The following is a 25,914-nucleotide window of genomic DNA, read 5'->3' on the forward strand; positions in this document are numbered from 1 at the left end:
AAGGGGAAGCTTTGAGCCTTGAATGCATAAATCATTAGGTCCAGGTCAAAAATAGGCAACCCATTATTCACAGTAGTTGTTCTCACTCATCACATCTGTAGTTTTTCTTGGGAACTTCTTGGAAACGTGGCATCCATTTGTAGCATTGTTCAGATAATTGCAGCATGAAGCTCAACTGGTCTTGAGATCAGCATCCAATATTCAGCACTACTCTCTTGTTGAAGTGCTCTAATTGGCCATTCGTGAGGCACATCTGGTCCATAACTCTTGCTTTCTACTCCATTTGCCCATAGCAGGCATTTAGCCAAGCTACTAACTCACCAGTGAGGGAGTAGTTATCTTTACCTGGATCCGGGTGCTCTAAATATGCTCTAAAATCAGCCAGGTGTGCTCTAAAACCAGTCAGATCCCCTGTGCTGAAAAAATTTGGAACAAAATTGTTGGTAGGGAATGAGAGAAATTTTTATTGTAACTAAAAGTTAATTTTTGGGTTACGTGGTGTTCAGTACTACAACAACATCTCCATATGTGGTAGGGAGAAATATATATAGCCTTTAGGGACAGCCAGTAGTGCTGCTCTTTCTATTCTTAGATCCAGAAGGGATGCAACTCAAATAATAACAGTCTTTTATATAACAATACTAGGCATCTGACAAAGAAAGTTGGTATCATTGCCTTCATTTTATGGGTAGTGAAATTGAGGGTCAGGAAGATGTCTTGACCAGGGTAACTTGATAGGCCTCTTCCACATGAAGGCATATTCTTGTCATCATTCATAATTCATCCAGCAACAGATCTTCTCCCACTTTTGTATAAAACCACTGAAGACAGTGGGATTGTATAGACAAATTTTTAAAAAAATGGCTAGCAAATTCTATACATTTTGTAGCAGTAACTGAGAAGAAAATCATTTAATGGGATTGTTCTAAGTTGTGCCAACTTTCTGGGACCAGATTTTAGAAATGACTCCTCATCACTGTATTTTTCTTGTAAATTGTGCAAATGAAAAGTGAAATCTTTAATAGACAATAGCAGAGGGAGACTATAATCCAATGTTCTATTATTTAAATTACCTCTGTAAGTGGACTGTTAAAATATTTCTGTTTTCAGCTCCCTCACTGGGAGGGATTTAGATATTGGAAGATACAGAATGTTATTTTCACCAGGCAATCTAATTTTCCTGTATTCAACATCCAGTAAGCTTTGTGGAAACATTTTAACAAACAATTACATAAAGTTGGGCTCCCAAATCCACTCCTGAGCATTTAAATGGATTATGCTAATTTTCAGAAGTGCTTAGCCGCTCACAATGAAGTTAAGAGATATTTATTCCTGTACTTTTATTTCAGATTCATTTCTAAATAATACAGCTTTGTAACCTAGATCTGCTTTTTTTTTTTGTTGCTAGACAAAACTCTTTATGAAGTTATAGGGAGCTGATTGGCTCATGATTATTTTAGCTCAGACAAGTAGGTATGGATTAGATTATTTATTTTTCACATGGTTAAAATGGGTAGGGAAGTTTTCATGGTTATGTCATGATGTTAAATCATGACATCAGATTCTTGCACTGAGCTGGGGAGTCCTTTCATCTAAGGGGATAATGTAATACTACCATATAACATTGGCTATTTTTAGCAGAGATATAAGCCATATGCTCCAGCAGGTATAACGAGTTTAGTGCAAGAGCTGTGCCCTGAAAAGTGAGATTAAACAAAAGCATCCGTGAAATATTTTGCAGATGACATTGACAGACTTTAAAACTATATATATCTACATAAACCCCAAAGGAAATATTTATATTTCATTCCCCATTTATTTCTTCATTGTCATTAACCTGTCAAACAAACTATATTCTACAAAAAATATGAGATAGAGATTGGCATCTGAGAGAGACAGAGTTCTGCTACTGGTTCAGTAGGGTCTGAATCTGTCAACTGAAAAATAATATTTAGGCTAGCACTCACAGAGATGGCATTAGAAGATAAAGCAATGGAAGTTAGTTAGTTATACATGACTTTTCCATATTTTCTTTCTCTCTCTTCATCTTCCAAGCTGTAGAGAACTGGAGATAGAAACCTAAAAAGGACCTCGAAAGGATTGTTTTAAATTGTAAGATATATCACGTTTTGTTTTGGCTATTATCGTATCTTAGCACAGTTAACTTGAGAGAAGATGCAAAAGAGAAATCTACAGCAAGTGAAATGAGAGCAAAGATAGGAAACCCAAAGTAACCATTCTCTCAAGAACTCAGCGGGCAACACCTATGTCATCTGCAAAAAGGTGCTATGCCATCCAACAGTTTATTCTTTCCAAGGCCAAAATTTAGATCAAAGGTGATCAGAAACCTTCAAGGCAATCAAGAAAAGCAGTGGTAAAATCAAGAAGGGCTGTTAAAGACACTGCAAGAGCCATTAATTTTCTTTGACATAGAAAGGGTTAGCCAGCCTCAAGAGAACTTGCAAAGCGTAAATAGCACCCATGGGTAGGCCTTTTGCTTCTTTTGGGTTTTTTTCCAGTATATGCTTTGTATCTCTGCGGCCTATGTAAGTTGTGATTTCTCTTTTAAGGGTTTACCATTGCTGGTGTACTGCAATGGTGTACTGAAATATGTTATCACAGGCTCCCAAAAGAAGATGCGTATGAGTTGGACCTGTGTCGTAGCATGTCTGGAAACTGAGGGGCCATAGCCCCAGAGACTCACTGTGCCGTGCTGCTCCGAGTGTCCCCAAGGCCTGTCACTAAAAAGAGGTTTCCCTCTCTCCTCCGCCACTATAGGGAACTGAAATGACCATCTTAACAGTTCAGACAAAGTAGTATGAATGCTCTCCCCACCCTTAGCTTTTCTCCAAGTCTTTGGCCTTGATAAAATAGTTTCATTGTCAGGGTTGTCTAAAGAGTCTTTTTTCTAATATTACAGTTTCTGTCTGGAGTATCTCACTATTTGTTCCTTACCTGAACCACCTGATTTTTTGTCTTTTTTTCTTGGTTTATGTAGCACTTTCCCTTGAATTAATTCCATAGTTGTTGAACCCTCACAATCAATAGATGAATCATATTCATAAGAAAAACCCCACTCTATAATACAGAAACTTCTTCCCCTGTAGGACTGAATCAAGCAAGCTGAAAACCAAGTATAGTATAGTATGTGAAAGATCTCAAATAGAGGCTGTTCCACAAGTACTGTGTGCTTGCACTGGGGATGCGTGGGAGGACCACGGGCGGGAGGATAGGTGATGTTTGCAAGTTGTCTTCTAGTAACAGTCCTTGTATAAACCTGAAATCAGATGGGTGATGTCAGTGTACCGTGCTGTTGCAAGGCAGGCTAGTTTGCTTAATGCTGTGCTGGTGGGAATGGTGTATTCTCTCTGTGTAAACAAAGCTAAAAGCAATCACTGTACAAACCATGCAACGTTGAGCAAAATGCAACACTAAACAAAAGCAAAGCAGAAATAGGGTGTGGAGAATAACGTTCTGGCATTTTTAGAGGAAGGTTTTGAATATTCAACTCTCCTACAATACAACTGTAACAGAACTGTAATAGACAGTACTAGTATGTATCAATTGTTAAGATATCAGAAAAATTGCACTGGAAAATATTGTGATATAAATTAATCATTCTTAATGTGAATCCTCAAATGTGGTAGTGTGATCAATAATAGTACTGACACCAAAGAGTACTGGTTCTGCAGCTTTCCTGTGCCGTTATGAATGACAATTTCTTAGCCTAACAAACTCCATGTGATTTTGTGAACCTATGTATGTGTTTTAGTCTGGTATAGGATGAGAGTTACTAAGACTGCTCTTGGATGCTCAGGCTTGGAAAAGAATGGTCTTCCAGCACCATTTTCTCTCCAGCATTCTTGCTGGGTTGTAGGATTCAAATGCCGTGATCGTATCTCCCATTACTGTTGCTACATTGGCTTGTAGCAGCATACCTTGTTTTTGAAGGTGGGGAATGCCTTTTCAGGGGAGGAGGAGTAAGCAGGGAGTAGGAGGTTGAGCTTTTACAAATGAGAGTCCCCTGGTGAAAAAAAAGACACCAATGTACACAGCAGACTTTGCCTGCACTGCTGTGTAGACTTGCTATTACAGTAAAAGCCCACTTGCAGACACCAATCATTTCCATAAAATTTAAGCCAACATCTTTGGGAGAAAAGATTTAATTAACACATAAGCCCCTGAGTCACTATGACAATCTGCTTTCATAGTGATGGGGAATAATCACATTTCTACCCACTGTCGGTCCTTGAAATATAAGGGTTTTATGAATAATCTATAGTACATTTTTTCCCTTACAGAAACAATCAGGTTCTTTTGTTACTTTCACACAAGAACATTTCTGTCTTAGACATCTAGAAAAACTAAATTTATCTGGTGCCTTGAGGGGCTACCTCTGCTTGTGTGACAGGAGGTCTCTTGAGCATTTTGGGCTAGTAGCATGAAAGGAGGCTGAGCAATTCCGTCCTAACCGAGATCCACATGAGACATCCCATTATTTAAATAGAGGTGCCCTTAGGGCAGTGTATGCAGAACCCAGTGCAATAAATAAATAAATAAATAAATAAACAGTGTTCATTGCAGACAATAAATAAAATTGTGGCAATGATTACCATGATATAAAATTAGATTCAAAAACTTTCACTGTGAAGCAGAAATAATAACCTAGGTGCAGAGCTTTGAAAAAACCTTTTTTCCCCCTTAGTCCAGTTGAAAAGATCATGTCTAATTGTACATTTTTTGACACCTCCTTCTCCTACTTGTTATAAATCCTTGAAGGAAAAAATACAGAACCTTTTTTCCCCTGGATTAGTCTCATCAAAGTTGTTTCTGATGTACTGTGGCATAAGTTAGATAAGTATCAAGCTTGTAAGGTTTAATTTTATGATCTTTGGGGCTTTAACAATGTTGAGAATAATTCTATAATGACAATTTAGACAGGGAACATTGTATCTGTTGTTCTTACTGGACATTGTTATATCTTTTCCTTATCTTTTACTTTCTTAATACTCTCATACTTGGTTCCGCAGTACTGAACAACAACTAAACAAGGTACGGTCTGTATTTTAGGAACAGAATGTTCTTAATGCATCTTTAGAGTTGTAACAACTCCAATAACCTGAAATTTTTGCAAATATAAATTTTGCGTCTAGATAAGTGCTTTTTTAAATGATAGCAGTCGTCCTGTGTTAGGCTTGATTGTAACCTGTTTTCTAAATTAAAAAATGTAAATGTGGCATTGACAAAGGTTAAAAAGATTTAAAGTGGGTTCTGTCAGCAGTGCATGCACACACCAGACTAAATCCTATGTATCTAATCAGTGTCCTCTGGACTGTGTGCCTTGCTCCATTGTTTACTTTCAAATCCATAATAATTTTGTATCCTTTCACTGGGCGAAGATTCATTTTAAAAACTAATGAATTTAAAAATATGCTTTTCCCTTGTCCATTTGATACCGAGCCTGCAATTTGACTTTCATTGTTTGTTTCCCTCCTTGTCTCGTCAATCCTTTTCTCTCTTTCTGTCCTTTTACTTTATTACATTTTTTATTGAGGACTGAGATGAACTGGTTGCTGCATCATGGGCCCATTACACTTCCTAACAATTCCATTTACACCTTATTGTTTGTCTTATTGCTGGAAAATTCAGGTGATTCATCATGCCTGAAGAAGCACCTGATCCCAATTCCCTTGATATCACGATCACTATGTGACAGGAATACAGTTAGTGGTGGCTTTCAGACTCTAAGAGGCCAAGGTGATAACTCTTTTGGGACTTTTAGCCTCTCAAGTATTGATGAGTTCCATTTTCGTAACGCTCTGTTTTCTTGCTCCCTTTCAACAGCCCCCTGAGTGTGGAAAAGGGCTTGGAGTTAATAAAGGAAGTGGCAGATCTCCTGAAGCTGCAGATGAGTGCCTTCGATGATGTCAAGTACGTACATGGAATTCACCCCTTTTTATTTTTTTGGATTTCTCATTATTTTTGAATAGTTTGTCTTACAAGGAAATATCTACTCTTTAATGCCAAAATTAATGAGAGTGTGCAAGAGACAAAAAAGAATATCATGATGATCTTTCTAACATCCCCTACACACAGGAACAAATGATGTTGAAAAAATGATAAAGACTGAACTTTTCCTATGCTTCCATAGGGAAAAATAGTCTGTTCAAAGCGCTGTAAAAATATTGCCAACCTTATTTAACAGTTTCTAGATGAAGAAAGTCTTGTGAAGAGTCATTATACCCAGCATTGCTGAGGGGGAAAATGACATCAGAGATGGATAGGAACTTGGGTCCCTGGCTTTGAGTCTGGCACATGGCACACCAGGTCGTGCCGCTTTGTCAGCTACTCATTTAGCAAGTCACAGGGAGTTCAGCTATGATGAGCTGCTTTTTTTCTTCGGATGATTCATACTGATGAATGCTCTGCATGTTAATCTCTTGAACTAGGAGGTTATGATTTGCCATGTCCGGTACAAGTTTTTAGATTGGGGATTTTCTGAAATCATTTTTTGTAGGAACATTTACTTCACAAAACTTAAGTCTTCCTTTGTAAAACAGAAAATAAAGAAAGTTTGATAGAAAAGTAATGGAAAAGAAGGGTCAGCAGTGGGAGGGGTTTGACAGCTTGCTGGAAAGAAGTCACAGCCTGGCGCACAGAAAATGACTGATGTCTGGGTATCATCTAGTTCCTGCCTATGTTTCGGAGGGTTTGGGGCTGCTTGTTTTCGGCCCATGAGTCAGGCTGCTGAACTGCATCGTCTTTCTCAGCCTTACTTGTGCTGCCACCAGGTTTTTGTTTATCCTTCAGTTCCAGGGAAGGTAATTCATCATTTAATACTGCGTTTTATGCCATATCTGAAGATGTTTCATCTTTAGTGGAAGTGTTTATTATTATTTAGAAAAAAATTTCTACCCTTTCTATTACCGTATTTGTAGGGAGAAATAGACTACTGGTGAGAAAATACCAGGCATATTTGCTGTAGTTGTTTAGAAGGAAAAGTCTTTGTATTGCTGCATGTCTTTTTGCTTGTGTTTTATTAAAAGCATTTTTTGAAAACTGAGTATTGAAATTACAAAAAATGACGATATTATATGGTCTTCCTTGTAAAGAGAATTTGCACCCTTGACTTTGAATACTAGCAGATAAAGTCTGCTGCACATTTAAAGGGGTAATCCCATGGAACAATTTCTCTGCTGGAATCAACGAGTTCTGCTTCATTAGCTTCATTCATCTACACTACGAGAGCACTTTCACCTACCTTTCTAATTGTTAACATAAAGCCTTTTGGTTATTTTTTATCATTTGATAAATCACAACAACATTGCAATTGGCAGGCTGTAGATTCATTCTCTAATGAAAAATATCTCTCTAGTGATATAGCTGGCTATGAACAACCTTTTTTTTAATGTGCGACATCGGGGAAGCTGGTCATTTTGTGTCTATTAATATGCAGTCATATGACTGTACCAAAAGTACTTCTATGGTCAGTACTTTAAAAGCATGTTATGAATTATAGTAACTCCAAACAGGACTGAGCATTCTGTCTATCAACACAACATTTTTATCAGTCTTTGCCTTTTTAAAAGATCTATAAATCTGTGAAAGGTTATCCCAAATCTCAAGTTAGGGAAGAATTCATCCATAATAAATTTTCTTTGTTCAAGAAAATGAGATGCTTTGACTCAGGTTAAACCCCTTCAATGCTCAAGAAATGTGGAGCTGGCCAGTAGGTACAGCAGTAGTAGAAGCTTTAGAAAGAGGCCTGGCCAAGCAAAGAATTAAAGCTTTCTGGATTTGTTCTTTTGTCATCATTGCAAACCATCAGTGGAAAACTGTATGAATTTGAAGGCTCTGGTTAGCTTCTGAGTGGCCTCATGGAGAGGGGTTTCAGGAAAAACTTGATGTCATGGTTATTCCTAACCCACCATTGACATATCAAAGTGTGAGAATGAGGCCTCTCAGGAAATATCCTTTTTACTGGGCCTAAGGCATCATGGGTGATTTAGCTTACTTTTTTCACTGACAACCAGAAGTGCTCTTTTTCTTAAGGATTCAATTTTTTTTAAAATGGCAAAATTATGTAGAAAAAAACCCTACCAAGAAGCCTGACACCAAGGATTTATAAAAGGGGTGGGAAAATGACGTACCAGTCTACTTTGAACTCTGACCTGCGTGTTAGCTTGGTGTAAAATTCTCAATTCTCTCTTTCCCCTCCAAGAATTCTGAATGGTAAGAAAGTAACAGTGTAGGCCTGAACTTTTTAGGCTATTGCAAAGATTTCAGAGTAAAGACATGTTAATGAGAGTCACAGGGTTAATTTGAGAGTACACACAAAGCCATCGCATTAAATAGGAATAGTGTAAGAAGAACTGAGGAGAGAGAGCGAGTGGTGAGTTCTTCTAAAGTTCTTTAAATTCTCAGTGAAGAGTTTCTTGTCCTTTTCTCTGAAAAAATGAATTTAAAAGGACTGCTTCACAAATACATTACTACCTTTAGTTAGTTTTGTCTGGAAATATCTTTCGGTCTTCCCTATATTTTTGTCTTTTTCCTGCGCTTTGGAGTTTGGTAACCGAACAATTCCTTTTGCCATGGATTCCTACGGATTCCTGTGTTAGTTCTTGATTAGTTGATGCATGGTAGTAATCAGCTTAGCTTATCTTCTCTCTTTCACAACCCTGCCAACTTTAACCGATGGCCTGCAATTCACAGTATAGCCTCGGGCTTGGCTCCCAGAGCGTTCAGTCCACTTCTACAGTTGGTTTGTTGTCAAGTTTGCATTGACATAAACTTTGCTCGCCCTGTGAAGCAGATGAGTGGGAATAGATTTGGGGAATTCATAATTAGAAATATTTCAGCACTGAAGAAAAGATCCAACATGTTAGCTGTCACTTTTGGATACAGCCTGAATCTTTATGGAAGTAATAGTTATGCTTAATATGTTTTGTTAATGGTTATGTAGCTGTCAAATAAATTCCATTATTTCTTATTACATCATTAGAGACCATTAAAAGGATATTAGCATGCTGATGTAATTATGCAAGCAGACGTAAAATGACTATAGTTATGATTTTATAATCTAATTATGGGTGTCCAATGCCCCTGGTGATTGATTGTTGGAGTGGTACCATGGATTGAAGTCAGATGGGTAGTAGGGTTAGGAGGGTTTGTATTTATTTAAAAAAAATAATTTTACCACTCTGCAATCTGCAGCGTTGGCCTTCTTCATGTAATTACAGTTCTTCACACATTATATAGTAAACTTACAAACACAATATAAAAAAAATACTAAAATCTGTAAGCTCAGCTGTGAGGGTAGTGGAAAGGACACAGAATCCATAGTCAAAGCCATTGATTAGAACAGAGATGATTTACTTGGTTTCTGATGAGAATACAAATTATTTCTGAATTTTTATTTAATTATCTCATACTTGGGGTATTTACTGAGAATATTGCTAAGGGGACTTTTCATCTAGAAGCTTAGCTGAATACCTTCGTATGGAAAGAAAACAGATTATTCTGATTTCATAGTATTTCAGACTGCATATCCTACCATTCTCAGCCTCCAGTTAAGAGTGAGATTTTCAGCTGAATATTACTTTCTCTGATGGATGCTGCAGTAGCACTGATTTTTTTCTTTTCTTTCTTACTTCTCTCTTTAGCCTTGTATGATTTTCCCTATTGCCATTGAAGATCTCTTGCTCTAGGTGTCTCTTTTTTCCCCATTTTGTTCTACTGCTTTGTCTTCCTCCACCCGTTCATCTTAATGCGTATCTTTGTAATTTTCACCTTCTAATATACCTAAACTCAGTACTCAAAGAACTGTCCTTTCAGGAGACGTGATAACTTGACCAAAAAGCGTGCCCATTTCCGTATCTGATTTTTCAATGGAAACCCTGTAGCAGAGCACTCTGTATTAATTTCAGAAAATGACATTAATCTCTATCTGCTGCTGTTGTTTTGAAGTGTAAGAATAATTGCCTATATAAGCATATAATCTCTCTATATATAATGTTGGGGGTGAACAGGATACTTATGCTAAATTTCAGATGCTAATATAAATAGATTTTTCAAGTTGAAAAAGCTGATTCTTATCTAATATAACATCGTGGATTGCAGAGCCATAAAATTTAACCAGTATTCCCCTATCATGTACGATTGGTTGCATCTGTATTGTACATCCAAAGCTAAGTTAAAAGACCAAATCACTGATATTTCAGAGTCTAAAGCTCAAACTCCCAGGCCTCAGGTTGTTGTTCAGCTTTCACCCAACCTCTCTGCCTATCCACACTGAGAATAGAGGTGATTTCAGTGTTTTACTTGAATAGTTTATTACATGAAAAATGAAAATTCAGGTTAACTGAAGGTATGTATGGAGGCTTCAGCTGAAAAATACCTTTCAAAATTTGTAGCAGCCACAGCAGTGCAGTTTGACATCTTGAAAATAAAATACTACAATTTTTAAATTCAATGTAACAGCTAGTTTCAAAATTCAACTAAGTGGCTTGAAAGGAAAATGCTTTTATTTTGGTGATAAAAATAAACAAAAAATTGATTTTGAACTGAACTCAAGCCTTTATTTTCCTTTTGTTTTTTTGTTCAGCTGACCAAAAATATCAATCTTTTGATAAAGACTATGATATAGTCTTGAAATATTTGATCATATCTATGTATTATTCTAACGCCCTCTGTCTTATTCCATATGCAGGAAATAAAATGCTCAGTTAATGAGCTCTTCAATGTTTCATTTTATTCTCATTATTCAATGTGTGGCTTCAGGAGTTATTTATTGCACATTATTCAAATCCTGCTTTGAGGTCAGGAAACCCATTTCCTCTTGTTTTGTTTTGTTTGGTTGTTTTCCTATGGTGCTCTTCACTACACTATCAAAATGCCTGACAAACATGAATCGGTATGCTTAACTCACATGAGATATGGGGTATTATTAGGACCATACAGAGCTGGAGTTATGCATGAAGAGATTAACGTCAAAGCATTTGCTAATATGAGGTGTCCAGTCTGACGTCTCAGAGTATAGCTTATTCAGCCTGTTCTGTAAAGAACTTCACTTACCGAGACAGAAATCCCATTGGCTTCAGTTACCATTCTGAGTGTCCAGCAGAAGTCAGCTCTCAGTTTAAACAGTGCTACTTGGTTTGTAAAAAAAATTGCCTGCAATTACTTGGCTTCAAATGAACTGAGTCTGAATCTGAATCTGAGGCAGGACTGGACGGTACAAGCAGAATTCAAAGTAACGGTAGGACCTTTAGCTCCTTGTAGTTCCATACCTTATTTGCAACACACTCCCTGAAGTCTGATAAACATGAAGTTGAGGCCCCTAAAAATATTGGTCTTCTCTACTACCTGACCACCATTCATCCTTGGATGGCAGGGATCCTACTGAAGAAACACTTTGAAAAGAAAGACTACATATCTAGATATGAAGTAAGTCAAGACTGATTTTTCCTGTTACACTGTAGTATGTCCTTAGTGTCAACTACATTTTTTTCATACTTTTGTGTAAACAGTGATCTGACAAAAGCTTGAATTTGGAAGGGTTATCATGAGGACAGCTACAAGCACATTCTTGCCATACCTCAAATCTCTGTTTTCAAGTAGTGGGGTTAGAGACACTTTCTACCTCTTTTTCAAAGGCCTTACACAACCAAGCAATACCTGTCGTTATCCTTGTTCTTAGGAAGGGCTGAAACGGTTGGGCTGGAATAAATACAATTTGAAAAGCCAGCCAACCATCCCAGTGAAAAGAACTTGAACTAAGGAAGATATCTGAAAATCAAACCAACTGGTGAAAGTTTGGAGAACCTTTAAATGAGTTCAAATCGGAAGTGTTGGGCAGACAGACTGATGAGCGGAGCTCCCAGCCTCACTTATTATGAACATGTGCATTGGCTGTAGTGTCCTAATCGTGCTATATAGGTATTGTTCATTGTTCGTCATGTTATTTTTCTAACACCTGAAAAACTCAATCAGCCAGTTAATCATATTCAGTCATCCAGAACCTAAACACTGGAACAGTACTTGCTATTTTCACTTCATCATGTTGATGGATTATGACATGTGGTATATGTATGCTCTAAATGTGAACATCTCAGGAAATTATTAGTAGCTTGAGAGGCAGGATAGTGTGAGGGAGGGTTATTTAACCATTGAGCAGTAGTGGGACAGGTAGCAGAGTTTCTTATTAGGTTTGTATCTGCAAACTTCCCTCTGCTGTACAGATTCTCCATGATTCCTGTCTCCTTGATTCAGTGTGATTAATCTTTTCTTGTGTTGTATGTTGAACACCTGTGGATTAATATTCTTGCAAAGTTTTTTCTAGATTGGTAGATTCTGGATTCTACTATCTATGCCATTTAGATTTACTGAGAGGAATGTTCTAATATTGTGCTTGTGAAAAAAACATAGTCTATCCTGCTCTCGTTAAGGTGCTGTAGTATAAACTAGCAACAGATTGAATTTTTATTTCCATTCCATTTATTGTCCAGAAATTACACAACATTTTTATTTAACTTGAACTGTGCTATGGTTGGTCTCAATAAAAAAGATACACCTTTCAAAAAAGTTGAGCTATATTTGTCATCTGTTCTTTGATTTTAAACAGCAAACCAACAGACTAAGGCTATTTGGCATAATCTTGTTTAAAATGTTATAAAAGCATAACTCAGAAATAATGGAACCACTTTTATTCAAACTTGACTTCTTCCACAGATTTAATGAGTCTGGAAAACAAATTGTCTGAAAAATGTACTGCTGTAACTCATTGCATGCAGGCTTTTATAAGAAATTACATTGCGTTTTCTGGTACATATTGTCTTATTTGACAACTAATTTATAATATAAAGATACATCAGTTTTTAAAGGAATGAGGATATGGAAACAAAAACGAGGTAGAAGTTTCAACTATGCATTCCTTTACTTAAAAATGAGTGATTTCTCAACCTTAGCATTACATTAGTCTTGTGGCTTTTTCCCCTGAGGTACAATATATTTTGTGTGCTTTTCTTTAATAAATGTGCATATAACCAAGATCATTTTGCCTCCTCCACTGTAACTTTCCTGCTAGAAAAATATAAAAATACATTAAAATAACAAGAAGGATTTTGGCCTGCAGCATTTTATGAATTCTAGGTGACAAAACAGAAAGACCATAAAAATCTAGGGAGACTCTTATAAATAAAAATGTACGAAGTTTGGCTTTCCAGTACAACATTTCATCTCATTAAATCAGAGGATTTGCACTTTTGTAATCAAAAGCAGAATGAAATCCAGTATTATAGATACATTTCCATTTACTCATAGGTTCCTACTCAAGAGAAGGTTTTTACAGATAAGTGAGCCTCTGAAGTTTATCTGTCTTTTTTTAACATCATATTTCTCTACTACTCATCCTTCTGTGGGACTGAGAATGCCATCATGTTCCTTTCTAATAAAATTAAAGTTCGTAACATTATAGGGTAGGCAGGATATACTCCTTTGTTTCAAGCAAGTCACTGAATATGTGCCACTGCATTTAATTTATATAACATTTCACATATTATTAACAGGTAATCATTTCCATTCTACAGATGGGTAAATTGAAACTCAAGACAATTTGCTTGATTTTCCCTAAGATGGTACAGAACTTGGTGACAGATATGAGAATAGAAACAGAGAACTGTGATTCTCACTCTTGAACTAAAGCTTGGTCCACAAATAGAATAACTAACATTAGAATTGGGAAAAGATTATCATGCAGAGATTTGTTTAAAAGAATAGTCCCTTATAAGAAATTAATCTTATGTCTGTCTGTCGTGATCCTCCTGCCCTTGACTACCTGGTTCTCCTACGTAGACAAACACAAACTTTTTATCTCTCTGTCACCTGGATGCATGTATGGATGGATGGGTGGATGGATTGCATTAATATTACAGGCCTGCTGACCCAGCTGAAAACAATAAATAATTCTTCTGCACAATTTTTTGTACACCCTCTCCAGCAAATATTGCATATCCGGGCCTATGAACTGCACCACGACCTGCCTGTGGAAGTGTTTGTATTCCTTAGGAGCCATAAAGGCAGTCAGAGCAAATATACATCTGTAGGTGTGACTGAAAGAGCCCAATAAATTCCACTTGCAGTGCTTCCTTTGCAAAGCAAATGCCTCTACCTCACAGCTGGCGGGGGAAGCTCGAGAACAAATCTTCTAGTTGGTCTCCTCAGAGCTAAAGGAGAAGCCAGCGGGTTCTTAAGAGGGCAAGCAGGAGGGCTCTGGTTGTGGCACTCAGTTTCATAGCTTTTTGAATAGAGGCTGTAGCAAAGTTCCGGGTTTTTGGTCTTTGGTTGTGCTGCCTAATCCTCATCAAAGAAATTCATATCCTATCTGGCTCCTATCGAAGCTATGAGCATGCTGAACCTTTACCTCTGCAAAAGTCCTAACACATGAGTCATGCTCTTCATTAGCTAATAAAAGTCACTTGTGCCAGCTGAGCATAAGGTGACTATCATCCCAGTAGACATATTTTACATGTGATTTCAACAGACTCTATTAACACAGGTGTGCAGAGGGTAAGTAGACCTGAAGTCAGTAAAATGCATTGAATACTTACAGGCTAAAAATTAAAACTGTCTGTTATCATTTAGCTTAAGCTTTGGGGAGTGAAAGAAAAATCACTGTATGTTTAAGTAGCATTTTGAGACCATTTTCCCACTCTCTCAGGGTCCAAACACTCTTTTACTGTAAAAAATTATAGCACATGTATGGTTTGTTCTTTTAAATACTGTAATTAAGAACCTTATTTGCATGGCAGGCAAAGCTGGCAACTTTCATGTACTCAGCGTGGTGAAAATGTCAAGTCTTATGGCTTGTGACAGATTAATAGAAAAATTATTTAAAAACTCTGCAAATTATTCATAGATATTGAGTAATCATCAGAAGTTGCATTTTGTGAAGAATAAAAATAGGACAAGCTGAGTGTAGCATCAATCTCTAAATTGAGCGTTGTCTCTTTTTTAAATCATTTAAATTGTAGGCTTAGCAAAATAATCTTCACCTGAGATGAAGCAAGTTGTAAAATCTTTAAAATACTCTTTCATCATCTTTTGCACTGTAAATCAGTATCAGTGTACTTAGCGCAATTTTGATGCATATAGATTAAAGGATTAATATAAAATTAATGATTAATGTAAAATAATTCAAAGTCTATCTGTTAGTATTGGTTGGTTCAGAGACCCACCAAACATGGACTGCTGTTGTGGAGAGCATCCCTTTCTGGACCAGTCATCCCTTTTCTGTGACTTTTGAAATTATTCTAATGGCAGTAGTATGTCAGTCAGAATACATTCCATTATTCGAACACCTTGTAGTGCCCTATTCTTACCCCCTGAAATGATGCTCCATGAAGTCACTCTGCACCACTGATCATTTCAGGGGGAGAGAAGAGAGCAGTACAAGGTTTCCAAATAATTACCTGATTTATGAAGGCTGTAGATGTAGCTTGCAGAGGTAAGTCTGAGCTGGAACCAACAAATCCAGACCTAAGTTTTGTTTCCATGTATTTACATTTGCAAGATATGACTGCTCCAAAACTGTCAATTTATCTAATCTTTGTGGTCTATCTTTTACACCTTACCCAGCTGCATGGTGTAAACCACTCTAATGAAATACAAGTGGTGATAGAAAATCAACCACTAACTGTTGAGCAGTGCAATTAATGTCTTTCCCTTAGCAGGGATTTTGCTTTTTCGTCTGTAGTACTTGGTCACCGTCAGACATAAGGCGTGATGTTAGTACAACAAGTCTTTAACTTACTCTCTCCATGCTAGCTATATGTTTAATATAGAATGGAAGGATACAGGCTCTTTAGGAAGGACAGGCAGGGGAGATGAGGACGGGGTGTTGCCCTCGTACATCAATGACCAGCTGGAGTGCATGGAGCTTTGCTCTGGGGATGGATGAGGAGTCAACTGAGAGCTTATGGATCAGGATTAAAGGGAAGGCAGGGACAGGTGACATTATAGTGGGGGTCTGCTACAGGCCACCCGACCGGGAAGACTGAGCGGATGAGGGCCTCTGTAGACAGATAGGAGCAGCATCATGTTCACAAGCCCTGGTCCTCATGGGGGACTTCAACCACCCTGGTATCTGTTGGAGGGACAGCACAACAGGGCATAAGCAATCCAGGAGGTTCTTGGAATGCATTGATGATAACTTCCTTCTCCAAGTGATAGAGGAGTCAAGAAGGAGAGGTGCTACGCTGTTTCTTCTCACAGACAAGGAGGTGCTGGTTCGGAATGTGAAGTTTAAGGGCAGCCTTGGCTGAAGTGACCATGAAATGGTGGAGCTCAAGATCGTTAGGGCAGTGAGGAGGGTGCACAGCAAGCTCATTACTCTGGACTTCAGGAGAGCAGACTTTGGCCTCTTCAGGGAGCTGCTTGGTAGAGTACCATGGGATAAAGCCCAGGAGGGAAGAGGGGCCCAAGAAAGATGGTTAATATTCAAGGATCACCTCCTCCAAGCTCAGGTGCGATGCATCCCAACAAAGTGGAAGTCAGGCAAAAACACCAGGAGGCCTGCATGGATCAACAAGGAGCTCCTGGACAAACTCAAAGCCAAAAGAGAAGCCTACAAAGGGTGGAAGCAAGGACAGGTAGCCTGGGAGGAATACAGAGAAATTGTCCGAGCAGCCAGGGATCAGGTTAGGAAAGCTAAGGCCCTGATAGTATTAAATGTGGCCAGGGACGTCAAGGACAAAAAAAGCTTCTATAGGTACATTGGTGATAAAAGGAAGACTAGGGAAAATGTGGGCCCTCTCTGGAAGGAAACAGGAGACCTGGTTACCTGGGACATGGAGAAGGCTGAGGTACTCGGTGACTTTTTCGCCTCAATCTTCACTGGCAAGTGCTCCAGCCACACCGCCCAAGTCACAGAAGGCAAAGGCTGGGACTGGGAGAATGAAGAACTGCCCACTGTAGGAGAAGATCAGGTGTGAGAACATCTGAGGAACCTGAAGGTGCACAAGTCCATGGGACCTGATGAGGTGTATCCCCGGGTCCTGAGGGACCTGGCTGATGAAGTGGCTAAGCTGCTACCCATCGTATTTGAGAAGTCGTGGCAGTTGGGTGAAGTTCCCACTGGCTGGAAAAGGGGAAACATAACCCCCATTTTTAAAGAGGGAAAAAAGGAAGACCTGGGCAACTACAGGCCAGTCAGTCTCACTTCTGTGCCAGGCAACACCATGGAGCGGATTGTCCTGGAGACCATGCTAAGGCACATGGAAAATGAGGAGGTGATTGGTGACAGCCAACATGGCTTCACTAAGGGCAAATCATGCCTGACAAATTTAGTGGCCTTCTACGTTGGGTTTAGAGCATTGGTGGATAAGGGAAGAGCAACTGATGTCATCTACCTGGACTTGTGCAAAGCATTTGACACTGTCCTGCATGAAATCCTTGTCTCTAAATTGGAGAGACATGGATTTGATGGACAGACCACTCAGTGGATAAGGAATTTGCTGGATGGTCGCACTCAAAGAGTTGTGGTCAATGGCTTGATGTCCAAGTGGAGACAAGTGATGAGTGGCATTCCTCAGGGGTTGGTATTGGCACTGGTGCTGCTTAACATCTTTGTCAGTGACATGGAGAGTGGGATTGAGTGCACCCTCAGCAAGTTTGCCAACGGCACTGAGCTGTGTGGTGCAGTTGACACACTGGAGGGAAGGGATGCCATCCAGAGGGACCTGGACAGGCTTGAGAGGTGGGCCAGTGCGAACCTCATGAAGTTCAACAGGGCCAAGTGCAAGGTCCTGCACATGGGTCAGGGCAATCCCAAGCACAAATACAGGTTGGGTGATGAGTGGATTGAGAGCAGCCCTGCCGAGAAGGACTTGGGAGTGTTGGTTGACAAGCAGCTCAACATGAGATAGGGCAAGAGGAAATGGCCTCAAGTTGAGGCAAGGGAGATTTAGTTTAGATATTAGAAAAAAATTTTTTACTGAGAGGGTTGTCAAACATTGGAATGGGCTGCCCAGGGAAGTGGTTGAGTCACCATCCCTGGAGATATTAAAAAAGCGAGTGGACAGGGTACTTCAAGACATAGTTTAGTGGGCATGGTTAATGGTTGGACTTGATGATCTTGAAGGTATTTTCCAACCTAAATGATTCTATGATTCTATGACCCAGCAATGTGCAGTTGCAGCCCAGAAAGCCAACCGTATCCTGGGCTGCATCAAGAGAAGGATGACTGGCAGGACAAGGGAGGTGATTCTGTGATTCTGCCCCTCTAATCCGCTCTTGTGAGACCCCATGTGGAGTACTGCATTCAGCTCTGGGGTCCCCAACATAAGAAGGACATGGACCCGTTGGAGCGAGTCCAGAGGAGGGCTGTGAAGATGGCCGGAGGACTGGAGCACCTCTCCTATCTTCATAGGAGAGAGAGTTGAGGTTGTTCAGCCTGGAGAAGAGAAGGCTTTGGGATGACCTTATGGCAGCCTTCCAGGACCTAAAGGGGGCCTACAGGAAAGCCAGAGAGGGACTTTTTCCAAGGGCACATAGTGATAGGACTAGGGGTAATGGCTTTAAACTGAAAGAGGGTAGATTTAGATTAGATGTAAGGAAGAAGTTCTTCCCTGTGAGGCTGGTGAGGCACTGGAAGAGGTTGCCCAGAGAGGTTGTGGATGCCCCATCCCTGGCGGTGTTCAAGGCCAGGCTGGATGGGGCTTTGAGCAACCTGGTCTAGTGGAAGGTGTCCCTGCCCATGGCAGGGGGGTTGGAACTAGATGATCTTTATGTCCCTTCCAACCCAAACCATTCTGTGATTCTATGGTTCTGCAAGTACAGGACCACATTTCTGTAGATAATGTTGCAATCAAGCAGTTCATGCTTAGTGTATATAAAGGATATAAATTTGAATAGGTAATATATTTTCAGCTGTGTTGCAGCATGTTGTGGAACACTGTGTATCATTCTGCAGTTTAAGGAGCACATTAAGGGTTTCTGGAGAAGGGCTCAAGAAGCTCCATTTGCTAAAATGGAAAAAGATTTTTTTAATTGATCACTGGTTGTAAGTACATATATGTCAATAGAAATGTGAGAATACATGCAGCCGTACATTGACATTTGTTCAGTTCAGGTGCAAAATGAAGCAGATCTTTGAACAGTAAAGATATTAAAGAGTGAAAGATGTGTGGCTTTTTGGTATTAAGTCTGGGTGATGATCAATATTCTCTACTTAACAGTTCAGGTAAGTTATTTTGTAATAGGTCAGCACAATACATCCTTCACAGATTTCCTGAATCTTTGAAGTTTAGTCAGGTACTTGCTTATGTAATATAAATAGAGTATGACACAATGTTTCACAAAATAAATTTTGGTCAAAATTTCTGGTCAAAAATGTTGGTGAAACCTGAACCAAGTGGTCAATGGATTTACAGGTGGTCTGAGTAATAGAAAGAGAACAAAATAGCCAGTATACACTTCTTAATCCATTTATGAATTATATGACAATGACTAGCTGCAATTTTCTGCCTTTGCTTTGTTCTGTAAATCATGTCGTATAAACATACTGTATTACAAAAATGCCTCTTTTAATCACGTGCTTTTTTCCCATTAATTTGATTTGACATAATTATACTTATATACCCATGTATATAACACATTTACAACAGTATGAGCATTTTATTTTTTCCAAAATTGAGAAGGTGAAAAGAAGGCTTCAGTGCAATGTAAACAATGGACATAAGCTTGAAATTCCTAAACACAGTAAGCCCAGAAATGTGTACACATTGCAAGTCATTAGTTCAAGCCCACCAAACATTTCCTGAGACAATTACCTTCTCTGCTATAAAATTTACTTTGCACAATCCTCTGGAGCGTTACTAATTGCTTTTCTTAACCTCCAGAGATTAAAGGATTTTGAAATGAACATATAGACAAGTAGTGACTCTAATTTCAAATCTAAGCTTTATTAAGGCAAGCTCTGTTTTACAAAATAGGGTCATTAAGAGAATGTTTAATGTTGGAAATACCCAATCCTAATCTCCTCATCTTCCTCCAATCTTGAGAAATTGCACTTTGCCTGTATTTTTTAAAAAATGCAGTGCAACCTCAACTCATTTCCATCTGGCATCAGCTCTATACCTCGTCTTCAAGAATACACATAACCATGTTGGCACTTGTTTCTCAAATCCTTTTCCACTAGGGGGTATGATAGACTGTGACTGTATTTCACAGTAAACCTTTGTATGGTATTGTAATACTAAAGTATACACACATGAGGGAGAAGAACAGGCATGCAAAGCTTGGTACATAATTTATGGAAATTTTAATCCTGTCATTCATAAATATAATTATAACCTACGGCTGGAAAGTGATATGGACCTTGCCATATTGATCATGGTATAGCTCTGTTTATTCGGATCATTCATTTGTTGACAGGCAAAATATAATAAGAATGTTGTTAGTCAGTAAAACAATTAATGAAAGGAAATACTTCTATTTTACACAAAGAATATTGTTTGTTTCTGTGCATGTTTTGCACCCTCCCACCTTCAGAGGGGAAATATAAACCCAAGGGGAGGGGATATTATTAAATCAGCAATCAACCTTCAAGTCATTTTGGTATAAACACTGTAATTATTTCATCTCTAGTAAACAGAATATAAGACAACAGCACATAAGGGTGACAATTTGCAATATGCTTTGAATGTCTTTGTTAAAAAAAAAAAAACTATTATGGCTGAAGGCAACATTATTGAAATGAAAAAAAAAGCAGAAGTTGTGACAGCCAACAGAGGGGGTAATTAGTCAGTAAATTTCAAGTAGTAAATTTAGCAGGTCATTGCAACAGACATTACATTTTGCATGGGGAGAAGTCACCGTTTATTAACCTTAAAGCCAGACCTGCTTACCTTTATTATAAAAAAAAAAAATCATAAGAAAATATTAGAAAAAAAATGATAAGTGCGACTATAATGGTGTAGTCTGGGTGCCTTCTAAAACTCACAACCTTCTCTTATTTAGGTGGGTGTATGTTCACTTATGTCAGAAGAGTCAACTACAAATGTACAGAGGTTAATTGTAGTAGCACACAGCTTGGGAGGAAAAAAGACAAAAAATATTGTCTTTCTAGATAAAGAGTGCTCCTACCTAGCATTTTTAATCTTGGGTGCAGCAGATGCATGTCTTTCTTAGATGTAGGTGGTGTTTCAGCCTGGACATTGTGGTTTACATTTCTGATTGCTTTCGCCTACACAGCTGGCTGAGTGCTGGTGCGATGTAACCTGCGAGCCAGGAGGGATGCCTCTGCTAACCGGCAGCACCCTCCCTCATCTCTGGGAATGGTTTGTTTGCAATTCATCAGGTCATAAACAATAGTGTGCACTTTAGTGAGCCTCCATAGTTAGAGTGATGTAAAGACAATTGCCATTAATATTAGCTAGGCTTCAGAGGGTTTGACAGCCGCACGAAAAAGCAGTCTCTTCTATCTAATTTAAAGTTCCCGGTTAGTGAGTATCAGGGGTGCATTTTATACATCTTAGAACCTTTTCTCAGGCTGGTTGCCCTCTTGCTAAAAAGTCTTAAAAATATTTTGCACTCAAATAATTGCTGGTTTTGTTTAAATGTTCTCGTCCAACACATAATGAACAGCGAGAAATTCCCCAAAGGGCATCTATTGTTATTGAAATGTTTATTTATTGAGTGCTTTTGCCAGAAGCCCCCCATGAGAAAAATCTCATTTTATGAGCTCCTGAAGCAGTCAGTTCCCAAAACGTTGAGCAGAAATGCAATTTTGACCAAGTAATCGCAAGGTCTTTTGTTTGCTTTTAAATAAACAACAGAATGCCAATGTGCAAAAAGTTGTGACGAGAGCTGCTTTATTTTCTGTATTTTGTAAATATCCGTACTGAAGCTGTGCTTACATGGTTCTTGGGTGATGCCTTACGTTCAAGCATTCAGTTGCTACAGTAGAGAAAAACAATATCCCACATAGCGATATGTGAGTGGCTATTGTAAATGATTCTGAGATTTCTTCTTTCCTGCAAAAGAATGGAGTTAACCCAATATCATCCCACTTGCACAAGAAATTTTCTTCCCACCCTGTTTTCTTGCTCTTTATTTCTCTACATATTCTCATCAGCGGTGAGGAGAAGTGACAGTGTTTGTGGCAACGCGTACATGGGCATGACTCGGATCCTGTCGTGTTCCTGGATTATCCAGGTGGAGTCACTAGAGAATAGTGTGATGGTTCCTGCCAGCTTTCACTCCCCTGAAATCTCTGCCTCTCAATGCCTGGGCTCGATCACTGAAATGATCCAGTTTCTATCTATGTGATTTTAATGATTCCATCAAGTGCATAGCTGCAGTGAGTAGGGTAGGGGGACAACTGAAGGGGGAGTGAGCTCTGGGCCGGAGACAGAAGCAAAAAAAACTCAGGCAAGGGAAGGACGGGAGGAAGCTTTCTGTCTTTGCTGATAAAGCTGAAGTGTAACTACTCTGCGCTTGAAAGTTTGCCTTGGTTCCAGGTTCTTGGCTATAACGGAATATACAATGTAGATTTGGGGCGAATATTTAAAGTTGTTTTTTCCCCCATCCTGGTCATGGGACAGCTGTGTACTGGGTTGGTGCCTGCTTTTATTTAAAGCAGATTGCTAATTACACTGTAAATGTCTGAGCAGCAAGAAAGGAATCATCGTTTCTCTTAGACTGGCAATGCAGGAAGAAGGACAGTGCAAGATTAGTTATATTCAGTGTATGGTATTATGAAACTCCCAGGTGCCTTTTATGGTTGATTATCTCAGTGTTAGTGACAGAATTGGGGAATGGCCTGAATTTTTGTAAAACAGTTATCTCAAATAAAATATACTTTGGAATTGTTGAGTATTATAACCTAAAATAATGTTTAAATTATGCTGATAAATGCTTCATAATTACCTAACATTATTAAAATATATTTCTTGTATGTTAATGAGTTGGCATCTGGAGTGTCCTTTAGCAGAAAAAAAATCTCACTTTTCTCTCCCCCCCCCCCCCCCCCCGAGTATTTAGAGAAAAATGATTGATTAATGACAGTTCCTGTTGACTCCAAAATAAAATGTGCACATGCCTGCTTTGCTAGTAAAAGATTGAAAGGAAGCTTCTTAGTCTTACTCTGATTCGCTTCTTAGTCTCACTCTGATTCCCTTTATGACCTCGAAGCAAAGTCTTGGCATTAGTAATATTTTTTTTTTCTTCCTGAAATGGAAAAAGTTTAAAGGTATTTCTGTCTAGGATATATGTGATGCAATTAAGCACACTTCATTAAGTGCTCTCCGTTGTATGAATGTGAAATATTAACATGTTAGTAGAAGAATAATTTAATACTTCATTTCAAGCCCTGCAACAAAAATATTTTTCAAGTTATTTCTTTTATGCAGCAATTTTTCAGACTTCATTCTCTCATAAGCCATAGCTGTAGGAGGTCAAAGCACGTTACACGTACAGTTCCAACCAATGTACATCCCCTTTTAAGCAGGGTTGTTATTCATAGTTTAAATATAATTCTTTTCACTGACTATATGAATAATAAAAGCTTAGGAAGTCACACAATACATAGTACGTAAGTAAACTTTTATAATAGTGCCAGTTTTTGTCTTTGTTGAGCCCGTGTGCTCTTCTCCCCTGTAAATTATTACGATATAGTTTCTACAGTCTCTTGTTACCTGGAAATTTTCTTCAAAAATACACTTACTATATTTGTATGTGTGTGCATTTTTCTTATGTTTTTCATATATATATGTACCTTAGTATAGTTTTAAGGATATCAGAACTGAAATTTCTTTATTCCTTTCATCACATGTGGATGTTATTCGTGGATGTTAATTGGATATTATTGGGGTGGGTGGACAATGAATGCAACATTACATATATGGATTTATTTTTCTTTAAAAATGCACAATGAAAATTTTTTATGAAACCCTGAATACTTTACTCTGCCATTCTTCATCTGGCTAATCAGTACCTTCTTCTGTAAATGTCTTATAGATTTCAATGCCATAAAGGACCATCGGGCTACACCCCAAAAGGTCACCAGAGAGTTAAATCATTTCCCCTCATAAGTTATTCAAAGAGGTGATTGCCTCTGCTGTTAAAAGATAAATACTTTGTGGTATCGTTCTGGTCAAAATCAGACATTGGATCAGATACGTCCAAAATCTTTTTGCCACACATGTTCTTGCAGAACATGATCAAGATTCTGAGTTTCTTTATTGTCCCTCTGACTTGCAGTCATGATAACAGGACTAAGCTTGTATTGATGTTAGGCATATAAAACTTTAAACTATATGTAATCTTCCTTGGATGCTGAATTCCAGTGATGATCTATGCTGTACTTGGGTGAATAACAATTTCAGTGCCTCCATTTTGCCATCTTCATAATAAGAATAGTATTTACAGGAGTGTTCTGAAGTTTAGTTAATGTCATTGAAATTCTTTCAGACAGGCACAAGATACACACAAGAAACCACAAGAGGTATAAAAATGTATGCAAATGTAGCTAATGAAGCAAAAGGAAGAAGGCTAAATGGTGTCTTAATAGGTTCTCTTTAAAAACCTATTTTGATAAGGAATATTACGCCATGTCTCTTGATTATGAATCTTACATTTTTTAATAATCTCTTCCAGCGTGCTGGGACCAGCTGTGACCTTCAGAGTGCACTCAAACCTCCAAAATATTTCAACTGCAGATGTTGCCAAAGCAGCAGGTAAGTCCTTGTCCTCCATTCCCAAACTGTGACCTCCCACGCGTCCGTTTAGCAGGCTGTAGCCCTACAAACAGCACAGAGACATCCCATTCTCCCAGAAGATAGACATTTAAAGAGGGAGACAGTCGAGAGGTGAGTGGCACATATGGGAAACTGAAGTGTAACATGTCTGAGTTTTAACATCAATTGAAACTGCCTGAGACTTCCTTGTTTGTCAAGGAAATGGATTAAATGGAGACTTGTAGTCAAGGCCTAGCATGGCGAAAAACTCTTCAGTGTTCTCATGATCTCATAAAACCAGATTGGTTATTTGTAAATAAGGATGCAACACCTTTGCTTTTCCAATACTTTTTTTCAGGTAACAAAAATGTTGTTACATCTTAGCCTTAATTTCTTTCTCAGAAGATGATAGAAGTATACTTTTGTTGGTGTGCTGTTTACACGCTTCCAATGACAAGTTAATCTTGGGACTAAATGTTGTATTTCTGGAGATAAGCTGCTTCTGAATAAGTACCATTGTTCTAAGGACTCCTGTTGGCTTCTTGTCAACTTGGTTACTAGCTGTATTATGGAGTTGTTGACTGCAAGAAATAACTTCTGCAAAGTAACTGAATTGATAACTGATTTGCTTCCGAATTACTCAACTGATAGGTTTTAAAAATTCTGAGTAAACAACTTACAAGGTTGCTTGAAAATAGAAACAAAAAATGTTCATTTAAATAAACACTGGGAGCCCCAAACTGTCCATTAACTTCTCCTTTTGCTTCACCGTGGATGACTTCAGTCACAGAAAGAACTGGGTTAGTTCTCCTGCCAGAATTTTCCTTTGCAGGACCCACTGGAGAAGGGTCTTGTTGACTGGTGATTAGAGAGTAGCAAATGGGATACCATTTTTCTTAAAAGGGTTTAACATGCTGTAGATGTGTACTTTCAAAACTAGGAAATTACAATAAAGTAATTACTGAATTATGGGACACCTGAATGTGTATGATTTACCTGGGAAAATGAGTATGTCTTCTTTATAGGAATGGCCTGCCATGTAAACTTGTTGAATCTCTGAAGGGATCAACAAATATGATGCAGCTGGTAGAGCCTGCCTGGATTGCCAAAGACTTTTGACAAGGTCTTTCACTAGAAGTTTCTAAGGAAACTAATCGTATCTTAGAACATGGACTATGGA

The 25,914-nt window shown here is 38.5% G+C and overlaps 1 protein-coding gene across 1 annotated transcript in view; it reads left to right on the forward strand.

The window, feature by feature from the left end:
- Window positions 1-25,914, forward strand: part of PTPRN2 (protein tyrosine phosphatase receptor type N2) — a 665,205-nt gene that overhangs the window by 279,552 nt on the left and 359,739 nt on the right. The window contains exons 10-11 of the mRNA XM_049798257.1: window positions 5,845-5,931; window positions 24,655-24,734. Coding sequence (XP_049654214.1) covers window positions 5,845-5,931; window positions 24,655-24,734 — 167 coding nt within the window. The remainder of the gene's footprint in view (window positions 1-5,844; window positions 5,932-24,654; window positions 24,735-25,914) is intronic.

The sequence above is a fragment of the Accipiter gentilis genome, chromosome 4, assembly GCF_929443795.1.
Source record: "Accipiter gentilis chromosome 4, bAccGen1.1, whole genome shotgun sequence".
Taxonomy (NCBI): domain Eukaryota; kingdom Metazoa; phylum Chordata; class Aves; order Accipitriformes; family Accipitridae; genus Astur; species Astur gentilis.